Source organism: Mercenaria mercenaria, chromosome 15 (assembly GCF_021730395.1).
Source record: "Mercenaria mercenaria strain notata chromosome 15, MADL_Memer_1, whole genome shotgun sequence".
Taxonomy (NCBI): Eukaryota; Metazoa; Mollusca; class Bivalvia; order Venerida; family Veneridae; genus Mercenaria; species Mercenaria mercenaria.
Genome location: NC_069375.1, coordinates 13248878 through 13267750, shown reverse-complemented (window position 1 = coordinate 13267750; position 18873 = coordinate 13248878). Strand labels below are relative to the sequence as shown.

Here is an 18873-nt window from a genome sequence, read left to right as displayed (position 1 = left end):
AGCGCGTCGAACGTTTTAGTTTCCATAGCTACGTATAACCGGCGCAGTCGCTTTTTAATCTGTCATGATTTGATTAGACCTCTGTTGTTTGCACTGATAGTCTACTTATATATCAGAAAATTAGCCAAAGTGCAGCACCAAGTTAAGGCGACGGAAATAAACAACATTTGAACTAAGTGAGTATTGCTGTTGGTTAGAGAACACTAATTGTTTTCCCATAGACTTCCATTATCACATTAATCTCCATAAATCGAAACATGTATATCCAATCACATTTTTTTCAAGAACTATCTAAGGTCCACCAAAATATCGGACGAGAAACAAATGAATAGTGATACTTTATTTAAGTAATTTTCGTGTGAATGTTATGACCTCTTGTTTACATCGTTGGCATGGCGAGAGCGATTCATTTGATAAAACTTCTTTTCAATACACATAAAATGTAGCAAATTGTGTCAAAATGTATAATGAAATACTGTAAATGCAGTGAAAATATTCCATTTTGAAGAAATAATCACTTCTTTGGTTTGTTTACATGACTGACCAATCAGAACGGACAGACATTACCATTACCTTATTCCCGGGTATACGCTTACCCACTGGCACCAGACCAGAAAGAAAATGCCTCTATACAGGTTATACCCTACCCTTAGGTATACTATAAGAACCATGATCATGGACGGGAAAACGTACTAACCCATCTCCCATCGTACATTTCTCACCTAAAACGCGCAGTTCGATGGATGGGTAACAAGCGTATTGAACAAGCGGTAATTTATCTTTCATCGTGCACCAGTCACATTGTCTCAATATTTCATATTGCTGAGATTATCAACATATTTTATGCTTTCGTCAACGTTACAAAAATAACTTGCGTGAACTTCCCTAATGAACATCCGGTCTAGAGGTCACAACAGTGTGCACATGTTAGGCGAAATGTAAACAAACAAAAACAGAATACAAAATATTCACAGTTATTCAATAAAACTCGAAATGATGAATGAAATTCATCGTAGAAATGATTTTGAATTTGAAGTCATACATTGGTATACCTTTGTATTGTTTATTTAATTCACAGTGCACATGTATGCTGCATATACACATTTTAGCTACACGTGTAGTTAAACGACGACTGACATACATTTTCACATCAGCCAATCAGAACGATTTTGTAATCTAGACCGGAACTTCATTAGGGAAGTTCATCCAATTTTTTCTGTAACGTTGACAAAACTACGCGTTGTTTCTCTGAGATAGGAAATGTTGAATGAATATGACCGGTACACACTGAAAGATAAATTACCACTTGCTCAATATCCATAGTACACATTTACCGAACTGCGCGTTTTAGGTGAGAAATGCGCGACTGAAATGGGTTAATATATTTTCCCGTTCATGACCATGGTTCTTATAGTATACCTAGGGGTAGGGTATAACATGTACAGTGGCATTTTCCCAGTAAGTTCCCTGTACTTTTTTTAATTGGTGGTCTCTGACCTGTTGGTAACGCACGTAAAGTCGTCATCTGCTCTGATAGATAATCAGATGCTTAGTTATGTAGAGATTATGGTAAACACCGTGCGAAATTTATAAACTATTGAAGCAGACATCAAAACAATATTCGGTCATCTGTGTCTTGATCTTTAAGTGGTACAAACGATTGGCAAATGATCCGGAATTGCTAAGAGACAGTGAAGGTCGAGAAAGAAAACGACAAATTCGTGATCTGACGTTATAGTCCATGTATGACGCCTTGAATAAAGACCAGATGTTCATGGTGCGAACCCTGTTTGAGATTCTTGTTATAATTATTCGTACTCAGTATTCAAACTGATCGACTTCTTGTGATTTAGATATTGCTTATTACAATTAATAAAACAAATAAACAAATATAAATCAATACAAACTTAATGAAAACAACTCGATGAAGTCAAGACGTCGTAAAGGTCGTTGAAATATGATCCCCGTGCGCCGGGTTAGTGTAAATGACTGTCTTCGAGGAATCGTAACTCATGAGTGCATGATCTTTTCTACGTCAAATTTGCAGTGAAGTGAAGTAAAAAGATTGCGAATCGTGATTGTGAAGTTCTTGTTTCGCTTCATTAAAGTATAAACAATCTAGAGACAAATTCTACATTATTTCAAGTGGTTCGAGCGATTGGCAAATGATCCAGAATTGCTAAAAGACAGCGAATGTCGAGAAAGAAAACGACAATTTCGTGATTCGACGTTATAGTCCATGTATGACGCCTTGGATTAAGACCAGATGTTCATGGTGCGAACCTTGTTTGAAAGTCTTGATGTAATTATTCGTAGTGAGTATTCGAACTGAGCAACTTCTGGTGATTTAGATATTGCTTATTACAATTAATAAAACAAATAAACAAATATAAATCAATACAATCTTAATGAAAACAACTCGATCAAGACGTCGTAAAGGTCGTTGAAATATGATCTCCGTGCGCCGGGTTAGTGTAAATGACTGTCTTCGAGGAAGCGTAACTCATGATTGCATGATCTTTTCTACGTCAAATTTGCAGTGAAGTAAGTAAAAAGATTGCAAATCATGATTGTGAATGTTCTTTTTTCGATTCATTAATGTATATACAAGCTAGAGACAAAGTCTACGTTATTTTTTAACAGCCCTCGTATATTATACACATATAAACAGCTAGGAATATTAACGTGTATATTTTGAAGTGCAGTCACAACTCAATACACAGTAACGAAAAGTAGAACATCCAAGAAAATTGTTCAGCCAAACATTCAGGAAGGTCAATGTCACAACTAGTTTAAGGATACGGAACGCACGACAAGATCAGGCGTTTAAAGACTGATATGTATAAATTCCAAATTGGAATTTTTCTATGTTTCATGTTATGTTACTACAGATGTAAAATGATTATTTATTGTCTACAGGTTCCGACAATAGGGGTATTAGGTTCTGGTGGAGGATTCCGTGCTTTGACGGCATTTAGTGGAGTGATGGGTGCCCTTGTGGACTCTAGGATCTCAGACATGGTCATGTTTAATGCAGGACTTTCAGGCTCGGCTTGGTAAGAAAGAGAATTATGAAGAAGAGATTTTCTTTAAATCAACAACCAAGTTTTTTTTTCTTGTTTTATTTATTTATTTATTTTTGTTGTTGTTTTTCGGTTAAGGACATTGCGTGCCTGTTTTCTTGAAGAGGTCGCAATGAACTCTTGAAATACAACATTAAATGCTTCCATTCAATCATTCTGTCTTTACATAAAAGGTACTTATCTACTTTGTACTCACATCCTGATTGGCCTGAGAAATCTCCACGTGAACTTCGTAATGAGTTACGGGACAGTATCGACTCCAGTCCATTCTGGACACTCAGTCCTGCTAGCCTGTGGCGGTACTGGGACAGAGTAAAGGCAAAGCGTGATCAGGGACAGCCAGTCAGTTTCACAGATTTCTACGGTCATCTTGTCGGTGAAACTCTCCTACAAGGGGTAATATATTCGTCAGTTTACATAAACTTACACAACTTATCCCAGTCATTACATAAATACATTTGTTGAGTTTCTTCCTTTAAAGTTAATACCTAAAGATAAAATATCTTAGTGAAACATGGCAGATATTGATCATTTTACTCCCTTGACATTTACAATGATATACAGGAAGGCATGAAAGAAGTCAAAATATTAATAAATATCAAACCGGAACTACTTTAGAATGCGCCATTATACTTTAATGTATTTCACTCTTTCAGAGGCTGGACGCGAAGCTAACAGACCAGCAAGAGAAGCTAAAAGAAGGAAAGATTCCATTGCCAATGTACACCGGCGTGCACGTGAAGAAGGAAGTCTCAGCCAAGGTTTTTCACGGTAAATAAAACTAAAATTGATTTAATTCATTTCAAATTTTTGAATGGTATTCTAAAATTTATTGAAAACATGATAGGTTTGAATACAATCAAACGTGTATGTTACAGTGTGCAGAAAGCATTACATTGTGACTACAAACCTCTTTGTCATAAGGAAAATATTGCTGTACGTCAGTTCTTTTATCAACCCAAAAAATGACCTAATAAAGAAGAAACATAAGTTTATAAAGAACATGCAAATCTATCCGAATAAAAATCAAAGAAATAAGGAAATCGAAGTGAAAGAATTCTTATTCCGAGATAATATAATATATTTTTTTTTCAGAATGGATGGAGTTTACTCCGTATGAAATTGGAGAAATGAAATACGGAACATATATGCCACCAGGGATGTTTGGAAGCAAGTTTTTCCTAGGTCATCTTGTCAAACAGTGTGATGAGTCGCCGCTGCATTTCTTGCAAGGTAAAAATCATAAAGGACATGCATGCTGTTTTCTGTCCCCTCTCCCACCTTGGTCATTTTGCCGAAAAGTATGAGGAGTCGTCGCTGCATTTCTCATGTTTGCACGGTAAAAGAGCATACATTCTATTTTCTGTCCTGCTCACTCACTCCAACTCCACCACCAGCCATCTTACCAAAAGTGTAAGGATTCACTGCTGCATTTCTTGTAAGGTAAAAGAACATAACGGTCTTGCATCCTTTCTCCTTTCCCCCTTTAGTTACAGTAACCTATGTTATAAATGAACACAGTGTTAGCAGCAGGAATTTCTACAGGAATATTCAAATTAAACTCTAATCCATGAAAAAGGTGCACATTTTCAAGGTTTGCTAATAGAAGAAAACTTTGTCTAAATTAATCAATACAGATCTTTTCAAAGGAGCGAATGGTCCGAATATCGTGTCTACTTTTCGGGTTGGTAGATTGTCAATAAAAATCATACAATATTACATTGGTCTCTAGCAATGATGTAAAATCGAACATGTAAAAAGCCTGATATATCTAGCGTTTTTGTTGCCTTTTTCAGGTATTTGGGGAAGTGCATACTGTGTACTGCTGAACAGATTTTTTGGTAAGAATGACAACGAAAAAGAGAATTCACAGCAGGAAAGAGACGAATTAGGTAACCACTTTTTTCGCTTTTTTCGCCACAATGACCACATTGCGAATGCGCAGTATGTGCCTCATTAAAAACAATATTTAAAAAAGTGACAAGTAAACTATTATTAGGTTATTTAACATTGTTCTGTACAATACGGAGATATATTTGGACGAGTACCCAGCTGAGAAAACCATATTGGACGAGCCGCTAGGCGAGTTCAATATGGTTTTCTCAGCTGGGTACGAGTCCAAATATATCTCGTATTGTACAGTACAATGATAAATAACCTTTTTATTCTATATCTATTTTATCTTACTATAATAATAGTTTAAATTAAAAATGTTTCACTGAATATTGTATTGGAGCCTTTTCTAGTCATTCCCAGTTTGGTATGAGTGCAAATATATATTATGCAGAACAATGTTAGACATTAAATAACCTTTTTATTCTATATTTATTTCACTTCATACGTAATATACGTAATTCATTTAATGTTTTTTTTCTGCGTATTATCATTAAAACAAGTATATGGTGCAAACTCCCTACAACAGCCATTTGGCGATTTGGGTGGTGATAATACTTGGCTGAGATATTATGCCCACCGACATTGTCAGCAAGTTTGGTGAAGATCGGATGAAAACTGTTCGACTTAAAAGAGCGGACAAGGCTAAATCCCCAGTTTGTCGGGTAATTTAAGCACTATAATCTAAGAGTGTCTGGCACAATTTGGCTAGTTATCGAAATTGGCCGAGATGTAATGCCCACAAACATTGTCAACAAGTCTGGTGAAGATCCGACGAAAACTGAATTATAGATCAGACATGTTTTGGATGCTGATCGCCCGTCCATTGCCATTCATAATCTTCTCCATTTTGTTTCTTAACCCTTAAATATACTCCTGAGGTAGCTATTCAGACAGTTAGGGCTGATACTAATTTCTAGGTTTCGTCCGAAACGGCTTCTTTTAGCGACTTTTCAAATATTCCAACATCTGATGATCTTTTTTACTGTATTTTTTACAAGTTTTTGGTTATTAACGAACGTTTTAATATCTTAATCAGATAGCATTGTTATCCCTTGAATCGTTTTTGTGTGTTGTAAACTAAAAAAACAAAACAAAAAAAAACTCAAATTAAATCCAGATATTAAGACGCATAATCAAACTCTATACATAGAGCGCCTACTTCATCCGATTTACATTCGGAACATTTTCACGCGTTTCGGGCTTTATCGTATGTTTAACATGGGACTGTTGAACCGTCCAAATACAGAAAATACAGGATTTTTGTACGCATGTGCATCCAAATACTGTAATATATTGTACGGTCACGTGTTGCAAATGAACGTTCGCGATTGGATAGATAAAATAGGTATAGAATAAATTAATTTATTGTAAAGCCGATTGTGAAATTCTACAACTTATATTAACCGCTGTTCACACCGCATTCATGATGAAATCCATCGCCATGAGGTATGACGCGGCTGTGGATCGTACCCACGGCCTCCCGCACTCGTAGCGAACGCTCTTCCACTAGGCTGTCGAAGCGGTTTGTCGAGTGAGATGGCTAGACCCTCTAATGTATGAACAATATAAAAGCATAAATATGGTCTTACAATGATCTTTATAATATTGTATATTTTTTACTTGTGCCTTATTATATGGATTCTGGTATGTTGAGGTCTGTAAATATATATATATATATAATATTTATAAATATATTATGCCATATAGCATATCAATGAGATAATGACGGACAGAATCAACAATAGGTTCCAATAAAACGTAACATGATGATTTCTCATTAAAACATACGAGTACATGTATCATCGTTGCATACTGTATACGAAATAATGGATGGGGGTATCTGTACAAATAAATATATATTTATTACAATGCAATTTCATCCATTAAATAATGCAGACAAAAGTATCAACGAGTGACGTGACTTTAGCGGAAAATTACAATGCGTCATGTGTATTGGAATGTATAGGTTGATGATGTACATTGAAATATTGGAATCGAATCCTGAAACTGTGATTTTAGAAATTCTTGAATCTCGACCTGTTGCAATACTGTAAACAATCAGGTGACTTCTTGATCTCTGTTCTGACCGATCATACTGCTATACAAACAGTCAACTCGGACACAGAGCTAGCTCTACTCGGCCTATTTGACTTCATACTAAGCCGGTGACACAAAAATCCGTTACACTAGCATTTCGATATTCTTGTTGCATGGCAAGTGTTTCAGATTAGTATTGATCCTTAAAACTTGCTTTGCTCGTATGATGTCATGTACCGCTTCCTAAAATGAACTAGTTCACGTATTGTTGTTATGTTACTGAAAACTATTCGAAAGTACTATTTTGTCTGTGATTAAGAATACAGCTACCACATTTGCCAACTATAACTGTGGAATAAATTCATTTACGGTTTTCAACCAGAAACATGTACTCATTCTCTCTTTGATTTTGGTGTTAGAGACAGATAATTTTAACCGTTCTCTTTTATTCTTGTACGATTATTATTTCTTTTGTTTCCAGTTGTAATGATAAACCACAAATCAATTAAATTAAATCATTGTTTTTGCAAAACTGCTTTATCAAGAAGATTATCACGTTCTTCTTGGTAATTTGAAGATTTCTACTGATGTGACTATTTTGGATTTATTCCAGATCAACTATACATAATAACAAATGTTTAGTATATTGATCAGAATGTGTTTATTCGACTTAAAAACAGACAAAGAGTTACACGAAGAATTGCCAGTACAGGACAGTGGCTGTCCTGATACCAGTGACAGTGAAGACGATGAAAGTACTGCAGATGTTAATGATGAACATGAGAAAAAGAAAAAGGAAACTGACGAAAACAAGCGTGTTTCAATATTTAGCTCACTTGTTGGATCCGTGTTTGACAGCATACCGTTCTGGAATAGTATTGACAGAAGGGCGGCAGTCGTGTTTAATTTCATGCGTGGTTTATCGCTTCAAAGATACAACCCAAATAAAGCCCAAGGTACAAGTACACTAGGTTTTTGACATTATTTTCCAGTCTGTGATTGTTTTCTTCTTGACAATGAGTTAAATTTAAAGGATTGTTTGTATTTTGAAAGAACTGTTATGTTGAATGATTCAGGGTAAACGTCTGTATGTTTTAAGTCTTTTTATTTGCTAAGTTGATTTTCAATATTTTGAACCTTGATACTGAACCCGTTTTAAAAATGGAATACACACCTTAATGAAAGTATTTTCTCCTAAGTAAGATGTATGCATGTACAAAAAATAACACAGTGTTATTCAGTGAGGTTTTTTATGTCTCATTGTTGTTGTATTTAATCATTCCTAGATAATTATTGAGCATTTGTATGCGCGGCTTGTTTTAGCTCACCTGTCACAAAGTGACAAGGTGAGCTTTTGTGATCGCGTGGCGTCCGTCGTCCGTCCGTGCGTGCGTCCGTCCGTCCGTCCGTAAACTTTTGCTTGTGACCACTCTAGAGGTCACATTTTTCATGGGATCTTTTTGAAATTTGGTCAGAATGTTTACCTTGATGATATCTAGGTCAAGTTTGAAACTGGGTCAAGTGCGGTCCAAAACTAGGTCAGTAGGACTAAAAATAGAAAAACCTTGTGACCTCTTTAGAGGCCATACTTTTCAACAGATCTTCATGAAAATTGGTCAGAATATTTATCTTAATTATATCTAGGTCAAGTTTGAAACTGGGTTACGTGCCATTAAAAACTAGGTCAGTAGGTTAAATAATATAAAAGACATTGTGACCTCTCTAGAGGCCATATTTTTCATGGGATCTATATGAAAGTTGGTTTGAATGTTCATCTTGATGATATCTAGGTCATGTTCGAAACCGGGTCAACTGCGGTCAAAAACTAGGTCAGTAGGACTAAAAATAGAAAAACCTTGTGACCTCTCTAGAGGCCATACTTTTCAAGGATCTTCATGAAAATTAGTCAGAATGTTCACCTTGATGATATTTAAGTCAGGTTTGAAACTGGGTCACGTGCCATCAAAAACTAGGCCAGTAGGTCAAATAATATAAAAATCTTGTGACCTCTCTAGAGGTGACATTTTTCATGGGATCTGTATGAAAGTTGACTGAATGTTCATCTTGATGTTATCTAGGTCAAGTTTGAAACCGGGTCAACTTCGATCAAAAAATAGGTCAGTAGGTCTAAAAATAGAAAAACCTTTTGACCCCTCTAGAGGCCATACTTTTCAATGGATCTTCAAGAAAATTGGTCAGAATGTTCATCATGATGATATCTAGGTCAAATTTGAAACTGGGTCACGTGCCTTCAAAAACTAGGTCAGTAGGTCAAATAATTCAAAAACCTCGTGACCTCTCTAGAGGTGATATTTTTCATGGGATCTGTATGAAAATAGGTCTGAATGTTCATCTTGATGATATCTAGGTCAGCTTAGAAACTGGGTCAACTGCGGTCAAAAACTAGGTCAGTAGGCTTAAAAATAGAAAAACATTTTGACCTCCCTAGAGGCCATATTTTTCAATGGATCTTCATGAAAATTGGTCAGAATGTTTTTCTTGATGATATCTATTTCAAATTCGAGACTGGGTCACGTACGGTCAAAAACTAGGTCAGGAGATGTAAAAATAGAAAAAACTTGTGACCTCTCTAGAGGCCATATTTTTTCATGAGATCTTCATGTAAATTGTTGAGAATGTTCACCTTGATGATATCTAGGTCAAGTTCAAAACTGGGTCACATGCCTTCAAAAACTAGGTCATTAGGTCAAATAATAGAAAAACCTGGTGACCTCTCTAGAGGCCATATTTTTCATGGGATCTTCATTAAAATTGGTCAGAATTTTTATCTTGATGATATCTAGGTCAAGTTCAAAACTGGGTCACATGAGCTCAAAAACTAGGTCACTATGTCAAATAATAGAAAAAACAACGTCATACTCGGTTCAAAACTGGGTCGTCTTGTTTGGAAATCTGCCCTGACCTTTTAATTTTTATACCACAACAGCGGATATTTAGTGCCGTGTGGTAGCAGTAAAATGTTTCCCCTTAATAAATTTCAGTGTTGGTGTATATTTAATGATTCCTAGAAATGATTGAGTATTTGTGCTGGTGATCCGTGGATTGCCTCACTGCCCTTACCTTTTCTTTTTTCTGTAGCATTTATATACCTAAACTAGCTAGTTTTATCTCTACAATATGTCGAAAAGCTTCCTAAGTTGTCAACTGAGTTCAGTAGTGATAGACTTAAGCTGTAAACTGAGTTCAATAGTGATATACTTTAGATGTCAACTGAGTTCAACCGTGATAGACTTTAGCTGTCAACTGAGTTCAACAGTGATAGACTTGTGGACTGTACTATTTACACGTAATTCATGGTCTAATACAATAGTCATTTATGATTCATATGTAATTGCAGCAATGACCGTTGGAGCGAGGTCCCTGATTACTCTACCAAAGATTAGCTTTCCAAGTGAAAGCAGTAAGTATTAACCCTCATCCGGCCTTTATAAGTTTCTGCGAAATATATTATTATTTCTGGAATAATAATGTACAGCGATTTGCAGACATTGTAAGTCTATGGTCCAAGATATGTTGATTCAGATGTCAAACAGTTTTGCTGTATCATTTTCTTCTTAATAATAAATCATTAAATACATCTACCAAATTAACATTTCCTATATATATTTATGTTTATATCATTTTATACAATTTGTGGATTCCATTGAATGTACAGATCATCACAAGTTTTAAGTTATTGCACCGTTTTTAAAAAACTGTGATAGAAGAATATCTCCCATAGGTTGTTAATACAACGTTGACTTTGTTATGTTCTAATATAACTCCCGTTTCATGTGGAAATTTTAAGACTAAATGTTCTTTCCATTATATACATACATAAGGGTAGAGAACACCAATTGTTTTCCCATAGACTTCCATTATAACATGGCGTGTACGGCCTTCCATATATCGAAACATGTATATCCAACCACATTTTTTTCAAGAACTATCTTAGTTCCACCAAAATATCGAACGAAAAACATACGAATAGTGATACTTTATTTAAGTAATTTTCGTGTGAATGAGATGACCCCCTGTTAACATCGTTGTCATGGCGGGAGAAATTCATTTGATGAAACTTTTTTCAATACACTTAAAATGTAGCAAATTTTGTCAAAATGTATAATGAAATACTGTAAATGCAGTAAAATTATTCCATTTTGAAAAAAATAATCACTTCTTGTGTTTGTTTACATGACTGACCAATCAGAACGCACAGATGCTACTTTATTCCCAGGTATACACTTACCTCATTCCCAGTAAGTTCCCTGTACTTTTTGAATTGGTGGTCTCTGACCTATAGATGAATGTTTCGTTTCACTTTTTCCCATTTTACAGTTTTATTGTTAAGTACAATCCAATACCAATTGTTTCACAAAGTTTCATCAGGAAATGTTCAGTTTTAAGAAAGATATAGACAGTTTACTAAGGTCACCCCCTGTCGATTTACAGGCCCAGATTCAGACACTGTCGTCATTTTATTGCATTTTTTCGCGAAAATTTAAGTTATTGGCATAGGATTTTGTTTGGAAGCTGAAATATGATTCATTCCGTAAGAAATAGAAATAAAATCTACCAATTTTGATCATTCTCCGACATTACAGACATAAAAATGAGCTTTTCTGGTCCAAAACCTCAGATAAAAATGGGCACACCTGTCAAACAAAGAGGCCAAAATTTAAAAAATATTCAAAATTCACGCTTACTTTCGTACGAAAACGTCTTTCTACATCATCTGCAACAGATTTGTGACCATTAACATTACCTGTGATCGCTTTCGACAAAAGTCACGTTTTAGCTCTAATATAGGGTAGAGAACACCAATTGTTTTCCCATAGACTTTCATTATAACATTATGGCGTGTACGGCCTTCCATATATCGAAACATGTATATCCAACCACATTTTTTTCAAGAACTATCTTAGTTCCACCAAAATATCGAACGAAAAACATACGAATAGTGATACTTTATTTAAGTAATTTTCGTGTGAATGAGATGACCCCCTGTTAACATCCTTGTCATGGCGGGAGAAATTCATTTGATGAAACTTTTTTTCAATACACATAAAATGTAGCAAATTTTGTCAAAATGTATAATGAAATACTGTAAATGCAGTAAAAATATTCCATTTTGAAAAAAATAATCACTCCTTGTGTTTGTTTACATGACTGACCAATCAGAACGCACAGATGCTACTTTATTCCCAGGTATACACTTACCTCATTCCCAGTAAGTTCCCTGTACTTTTTGAATTGGTGGTCTCTGACCATAAAAACAGACCATATTTAATGATTTGACAAGTATTTTGTTTCAAATGAATAAAATTTCGGATAGAAAAAAATCGGACATACCATTAAACCTTTCACTTTTTTGTGTTAACATAGCTATAAACAACCTTATGTCTAGTCTTGTTAATTCAGTCAAATCACAGACTTTAAGTGAATGACAGAAAATACCTAAAGAATATAAGAAGAGACTAAAAGAAGTAGAATATTTCAAACATTGAATAAAGGTAAAGTGTCTTTTGACATTTGACTATTTGATATTATTGACTATATTTGACTAATTGAAAACTAGCTTGAAATATTAACATTTTTAAAGTTAAAATTGAAATATAACAATTTTTGTACACAGTTTCTATTGAAAACAACATTGGGTTCCACATTGGCCCATTGAATCCCAGTCCGTTAGTTTGTACAAGGTCCAGATGCGTGTCAATCCTGTATATAAGAAGCATTTTTAGCTATATACTCTCATCAAAAACATGCACACAGTTCCATCATTGATATAAACACATAATCCTTTTCTTTAAAAGTGACAAAAATATACTAGAGATAAATCATCATCAGCTGTATTTCATACATTTTTGGTATGATACCATATGCGTCACGGGTTGCTTCGGTAGAGCTATAATGATGACTAATTGTACCCACATTTGTCTGTGCTTTATTTTGACAGAGGGTACTACCGCCTGCTCGCTTAGCTCAATAGGGAGAGTGCAGATCTATGGATCTCGGGGTTGCGAGTTCGACGATTTGATAAAAGACATTGTCGCTGATATTATTCGTCCTCATCCTCCGATTCAAGAGTTGGCAGTTACCTAGGGAGAACAGGTTTGTACTGGTACATAATCCAGGAACACTGGTTAGGTTTACTGCCCGTACATAACTGAAATACTGTTAAAAACGGCGTTAAACCCAAAACAAACAAACAAATCGATCTTCCAGACTCTACGGCAAAAAGGAAGGAATAAATAGTAATTATTAGATTTTTATTTTATCTGTTTTGTTGGGTTTAACGTCGCACCGACGCAATTATATATCATATGGCGACATCCCAGCTTTAATGTTGGGGGAAGATTCCAGGTGCCCCTTCGTGCAGTATTTCTTCACGGACGGACACCTGGGTAGAACCACCGACCTTCTGTGCGCCAGCTTTGTAACAACAATAACACTTCTAGTAGCTATGACGAACGCAATGATTTATCGTTTTATCCCTTACAAAATATTCTAGCGATAAAGTTACGGATGACAGATTATAAGCATAGAAAAATATTGAATGCAAGGAGATAGAATCAGACGTTGGGTTCTACCACTGGCGCCAGACCAGAAAGAAAATGCCTCTGTACATGTTATACCCTACCCCTAGGTATTCTATAAAACCATGGTGTAGTAAAATGACGATTGACATACATTTTCACAACAGCCAATCAGAATGGTTTTGTAATCTAGAACGGAACTTCACCAGGGAAGGTCAAGCAAGTTTTTTGTGTAACGTTGAAAAAACTATAAACTACGCGTTGTTTTTTGAAATGCGTGATTGAAACGGGTTAGTATATTTTCCCGTTCATGACCATGGTTCTTATAGAATACCTAGGGGAGGGTATAACATGTACAGAGGCATTTTCTTTCTGTTCTGGTGCCAGTGATACCCAGGACTTGAAATAATAATTGAGTTCTTTCACCCTAACCATTCTGTGATAGTATACTTCCATTGAGTCCATTTTATAATAGACTTCCACTTCAGCCGATGCTTGCGAGTGTGTTCAGTGTCTCACATTTCATGACCTCCAATAAACAATAAAAACTGTGAAAAGTTGCTTTGGAAGCATAGAACGCAACCAAGTAACTTAAAAATCTGATATTCTTGCATTTTACTTCCAAAGGATATTCTTAAATATTTTGTTTAGAGTAGGGATAACTATCAAATAAAACAACAAGCTGAATAAATTTTCTGTTTCATAATTGTTTTATTTGATAATCTTCGAACCTACGATATATGTACCATACCTATGTTGATAACTATATTTCTCAATGCCTGAATTTTCTTTGTTCATGTCCCGTTTTGATTTTAGGTCAGAAATCTATAGCACATGTAGTAGTTATAATTGAAAAATAAGTAAATGGAATTAAGATATAATATATATAACTCTTTCTTGTTTTGAAGTTTTCTTTAATTATGACATGATTTTTTTCTTTCTTCAGAAGAAAGAACACACCTAATCATCGACAGACTCCGTTTATTATTTATTGATCCTATCTCAATGTTTTTCATGTATCTGTCTGGACGTACATTATCACAATTATTAGCTAATTGACTTTTTATCGAGAACTTTTCACGAGTTCTGCGGTGTCGCTTCTTTGTTGTTTATATCAATGATAATTGGAAAGTTAATGAACTTTTTATCGCAACGACAGACATTAAAACGACATCGTAATTCACTTTAAGAACTCGAGCCCGCTTTAACATATTATAGTGTTAAAATGATTATGTAATAATTCACCACATACGATTACCTCATTGCGTATTTGTTTATATCTATTCAGCTGAAAACCAGTTTGATGAAATATTTGATATGTATCCTACGTCATCGAAGAAGTTGTATGTTGTGGATGCCGGCCTGGCCTTCAATTCTCCCTACCCACTACTGCTACGACCTCAGCGAGGAGTGAACCTCATTCTGTCATTCGAATATAGTTCACGCGATCACGACAAAACATCTCTTTTTTCGGTATTATATTATTGATTTTCTTTTTCTTACCAATGGTTATTCAAATATTGTATAGCGTTATATGTATGCTTTAAACAAATTTGCTACATATACTACTTGAGTGTCCGTGTCATGTGGTCGGTTTGCTTAAAATTATATTTTAAAGAAATTTACTTGTTTCTCTAATTTTTAATTATACCTTTAATTATAGGAGCTGTTGTTAGCCGAGGAGTGGGCAAAGCTTAATAAAGTTCCATTCCCTGTTATCGACCCTACCATTGCTGACCGTGAGGGACTCAAGGAATGCTATGTGTTCGAAAATCCCAACGATCCGAAATGCCCGATCGTCATGCATTTCGTTATCCTAAATATCACTTTCCGAGAGTTTAAAGCACCTGGTATGTATTTCACTTTCAGCGCAGTATGTAGTTTAATCTGATAAGCGAAAGTCCTTGCAAAATAGTAGTGGTAAGGTAATAAGGGATGTCGAGAAATAATAAACATTACAAGCAAATATTTTTTTTGTAAAACAGCCAAATTTTAGTCTTACTTTACTTACAGTTGACAAACAGTATCTCATGAAATTCTATATTAAGTACATTATATATATTGCTAGTTTTCGTCATATGTCTTTGACAGATTCAGTATATACATGTTCATTTTTCACTAGTTGTTTTAAATGTAGCGTTTGAGGGCTCAATGCAAGTGTTTTGGTACTGCCGCCGTGGAAAATTCTTGGAAATGCATGTTTCATAGACTATTTCTGAATTGTCCAGGAGAAACAAGCAACAGATTTTACAAATATAATCTTGTTCTTGTTTTGAAATACATGCAATACTCCCTTCGAAACTTGTTTTTCAACTGTCCATGGTCTATTTTGTAGACTATATCAAGCTTTCACCAAACATATTTTGTGTCATTCACACTTACTGGGAGTCTTGCATAGTTCTCTAGATAGTCCGAGTGTTGAAAATGTTACAAAATCTACATTGTGCATCAAACTGCAAAATTAAAGTGAAAGTAGAACTGTCCAAAATTACTCTATACTGACATAATATATGTATTTTTAGGGCAGTTTGATAGAGTTGTATGAAAAACAGTGATCAAAGAGGCATAAAAACCCTAAAGCAAAAATATTACCTGAGTATCATAATACTTTTCTAGACCTGTAACCGACTTTGGTTGATAAGACAAACAATATTAGAGCATTACCATTGTTTTCTAGGCGTGCCAAGGAGCACTCAAGAAGAAAAGGATTACGCTAACTTTGATATCTTCGATGATCCAAAAGGCACATATTCTACATCCAACTTCAAATACACAAACCAAGCGTTTGACCGTCTGGCTGACCTTATGGAATTCAACACATTACTATGTAAAGAGTTGATCATTGAAAACATCAAAAAGTGTGTTAAGAATCGAGCAATTTAGTGCAGAGGAAAAGAAGTGAAAATGGCACATATCATTGAGAAATCGTATACTGAGCAAACCATTTTTTTTATATTTATATATATATATTTTTTTTTTTTGAAATTTTTAAAAGGAGTGGGTTTTTTTTTCAAAATTAAGTGTACGTACAGACAAGCATACTGTTATCTAAATAAAATCAAACTATGCCATCATACAAATTTACTACTCAGTTTACTACTTCAATTGTCTAGAATTCACAAAATAGCGAAAATCGTTATGAAGATGGAAAATGACAACAAAAATAAAATAATGTCCTTGTCGTGTTCTAACGGAAAGGAGCATTTAATATTTAAGTAATGTTTAACAATTTTCTGCTAAAAATTAAAAATTGTCACCTTATTATTCCTATTGATCTGAAGGTAAAACCTGTAAAAATAATTTGAAACGCTTAACAGACTTTCCTGCAAATAATGAGATTATTTGACTGACATGTTCACCTAAATACTTTAAGAAAGACGACAGTATACTGACACATACACTTAATTCAGTTAGGATTGTGTAGAAGTATACTCCGGAATCAGTAACACGCAATATTGGACATATAGGAAATGGGGGAAATGTGTGCTTCTGAAATAGGTCAAAAGGAAATGTTGTTTATTTGATATCTTCAGATATTTGCAAAGGTTCTGAATAGTCATTACAGAACGGTTAAGAGTAAAAGCATAACGGGTTAAAAACGCTATTTTATCTGGAAGGATTAGATGGAACAGCTTTTATGATACTTCATCGAATTAATAAACAGCGGCAAATCATCATAGGAAGCGTAAAATTTATACGAATGCAATTCGAAGGATTTGATTTGGATCAAAGTTACTGAGTGCTATTTTTATACTAAGTTTTTGTTTGAGTTTTAAGTTTATAGACGTTAATTTTCTTCTTCTATAGACTTGCTTCTTTAATTTCATAGACGTGTTTTTATCTTGTGGTGGTGTCCGTTCAGGCGGTGTTCTTTATATTTGTCTGTTTGTTTGTCACTTCTGTCTTTTTGTTATTGAATTCATTGTAGTTTATGTATACAGTAAGTGTGCAGATATACACGCTCACATGTACCCGTTTCCATGTGCTCAGTCGGAGTGCACGGATACACGCTCACGTGTACCCGTTTCCATGTGCTCAGTCGGTGTGCACATACACACGCTCACGTGAATCCGTTTCCATGTGCTCAGTCGGAGTGCACATAAACACGCTCAAGTGAATCCATTTCCATGTGCTCAGTTGGTTTGCACGTATACACGCCCACGTGAACCCGTTTCACTGTGCTCAGTCGGTGTGTACGTAAACACGCTCACGTGTACTCTTATTCACGTGTTCACTCGATATGCACGTACTCACTTTACGTGTACCCGTTTCCATGTGCTCAGTCCTAGTGAATACATATACGAGCACACGCGTACCTGTTTCCATATGCATAGTCTGTGTGCACGATACATGCTCACGTGTACCCGTTTCCATGTGCTCAGTCGGTGTGCACGTATACACGCTCACGTGTACCTGTTGCCATGTGCTCAGTCGGTGTGCACAATGTGTAGTGCTGTAAAGGTGACTGCATACCTTGATTGTGACTTTCCCTGTTTGACGTTTGCCCTAGTGTTGTTTTTTTTTATTTGATAGACGTGTTATTCATTGAAATAGATACTTTATATTATATACATACGTTTGATCTAAAAAAATGTTGTTTGACTCATGTGGTTCTGAGACGGAAATTTGTATATGAAAATAATTGGAGCCACTGACTTACCCTGGCTTGACCTACATTACTGACATTTCGATTAACTTGTTTTTAAGTTTTCCATATATACTAATAAAGGTTTGTAAACGTGTTATTTTCACTTATTTAAAAACGCCACCTCGGTAGCCAGTGGTAGAACCGCGTCATACCGAAGTTGTGAAAAATGGTACTGGTTGAGCTCAGCTTTAAGAGAATAGTTCCAGACCTGGTCTGCCCAGTGTCAGTATAATGTGTCTGCGTGAGGTATCATGTCACGGGTCTACGGCCTTATATTCCATTGAGGCGCCACTATAAACTTGAGAATTGTGCTTACTGCTACAGGCAAACACCGGCATTTATATGACTGTAAAATTGTTTGTTAAAACACACACACACACACACACACACACACACACACACAAGCTAAACCCGAACACAAACCAACAGTTCAAAAGGGTAAGAATTCTTGGTGAAAAATGTATAAACATGTTAATAGAAGATACGACTAGATGACTGAGACTAGAAGTTGAACGAAGAAAAATGGCTAAATAAGGAATCGATTGTATGTTACAGAAATACTTTGAAATTCGGAGTAGGACATCTTGTAAGTTCAGAGGACAGTTAAAGTTGTTTGGCATTAAGTATTATTTTGCTTGACCATTAGAAGAATAGGTAGAGCTACTGCATT

The 18873-nt window shown here is 35.3% G+C and overlaps 1 protein-coding gene across 1 annotated transcript in view; it reads left to right on the top strand.

Moving 5' to 3' along the window:
• Window positions 1-18300, top strand: part of LOC123547120 (cytosolic phospholipase A2-like) — a 51023-nt gene extending 32723 nt beyond the window's left edge. Inside the window, exons 9-18 of the mRNA XM_053524586.1 lie at window positions 2920-3056; window positions 3257-3479; window positions 3740-3854; window positions 4179-4316; window positions 4880-4975; window positions 7697-7972; window positions 10375-10437; window positions 14844-15028; window positions 15219-15405; window positions 16233-18300. Coding sequence (XP_053380561.1) covers window positions 2920-3056; window positions 3257-3479; window positions 3740-3854; window positions 4179-4316; window positions 4880-4975; window positions 7697-7972; window positions 10375-10437; window positions 14844-15028; window positions 15219-15405; window positions 16233-16438 — 1626 coding nt within the window. The 3' untranslated portion in view covers window positions 16439-18300. The remainder of the gene's footprint in view (window positions 1-2919; window positions 3057-3256; window positions 3480-3739; window positions 3855-4178; window positions 4317-4879; window positions 4976-7696; window positions 7973-10374; window positions 10438-14843; window positions 15029-15218; window positions 15406-16232) is intronic.
• Window positions 18301-18873: the final 573 nt, after the last annotated feature.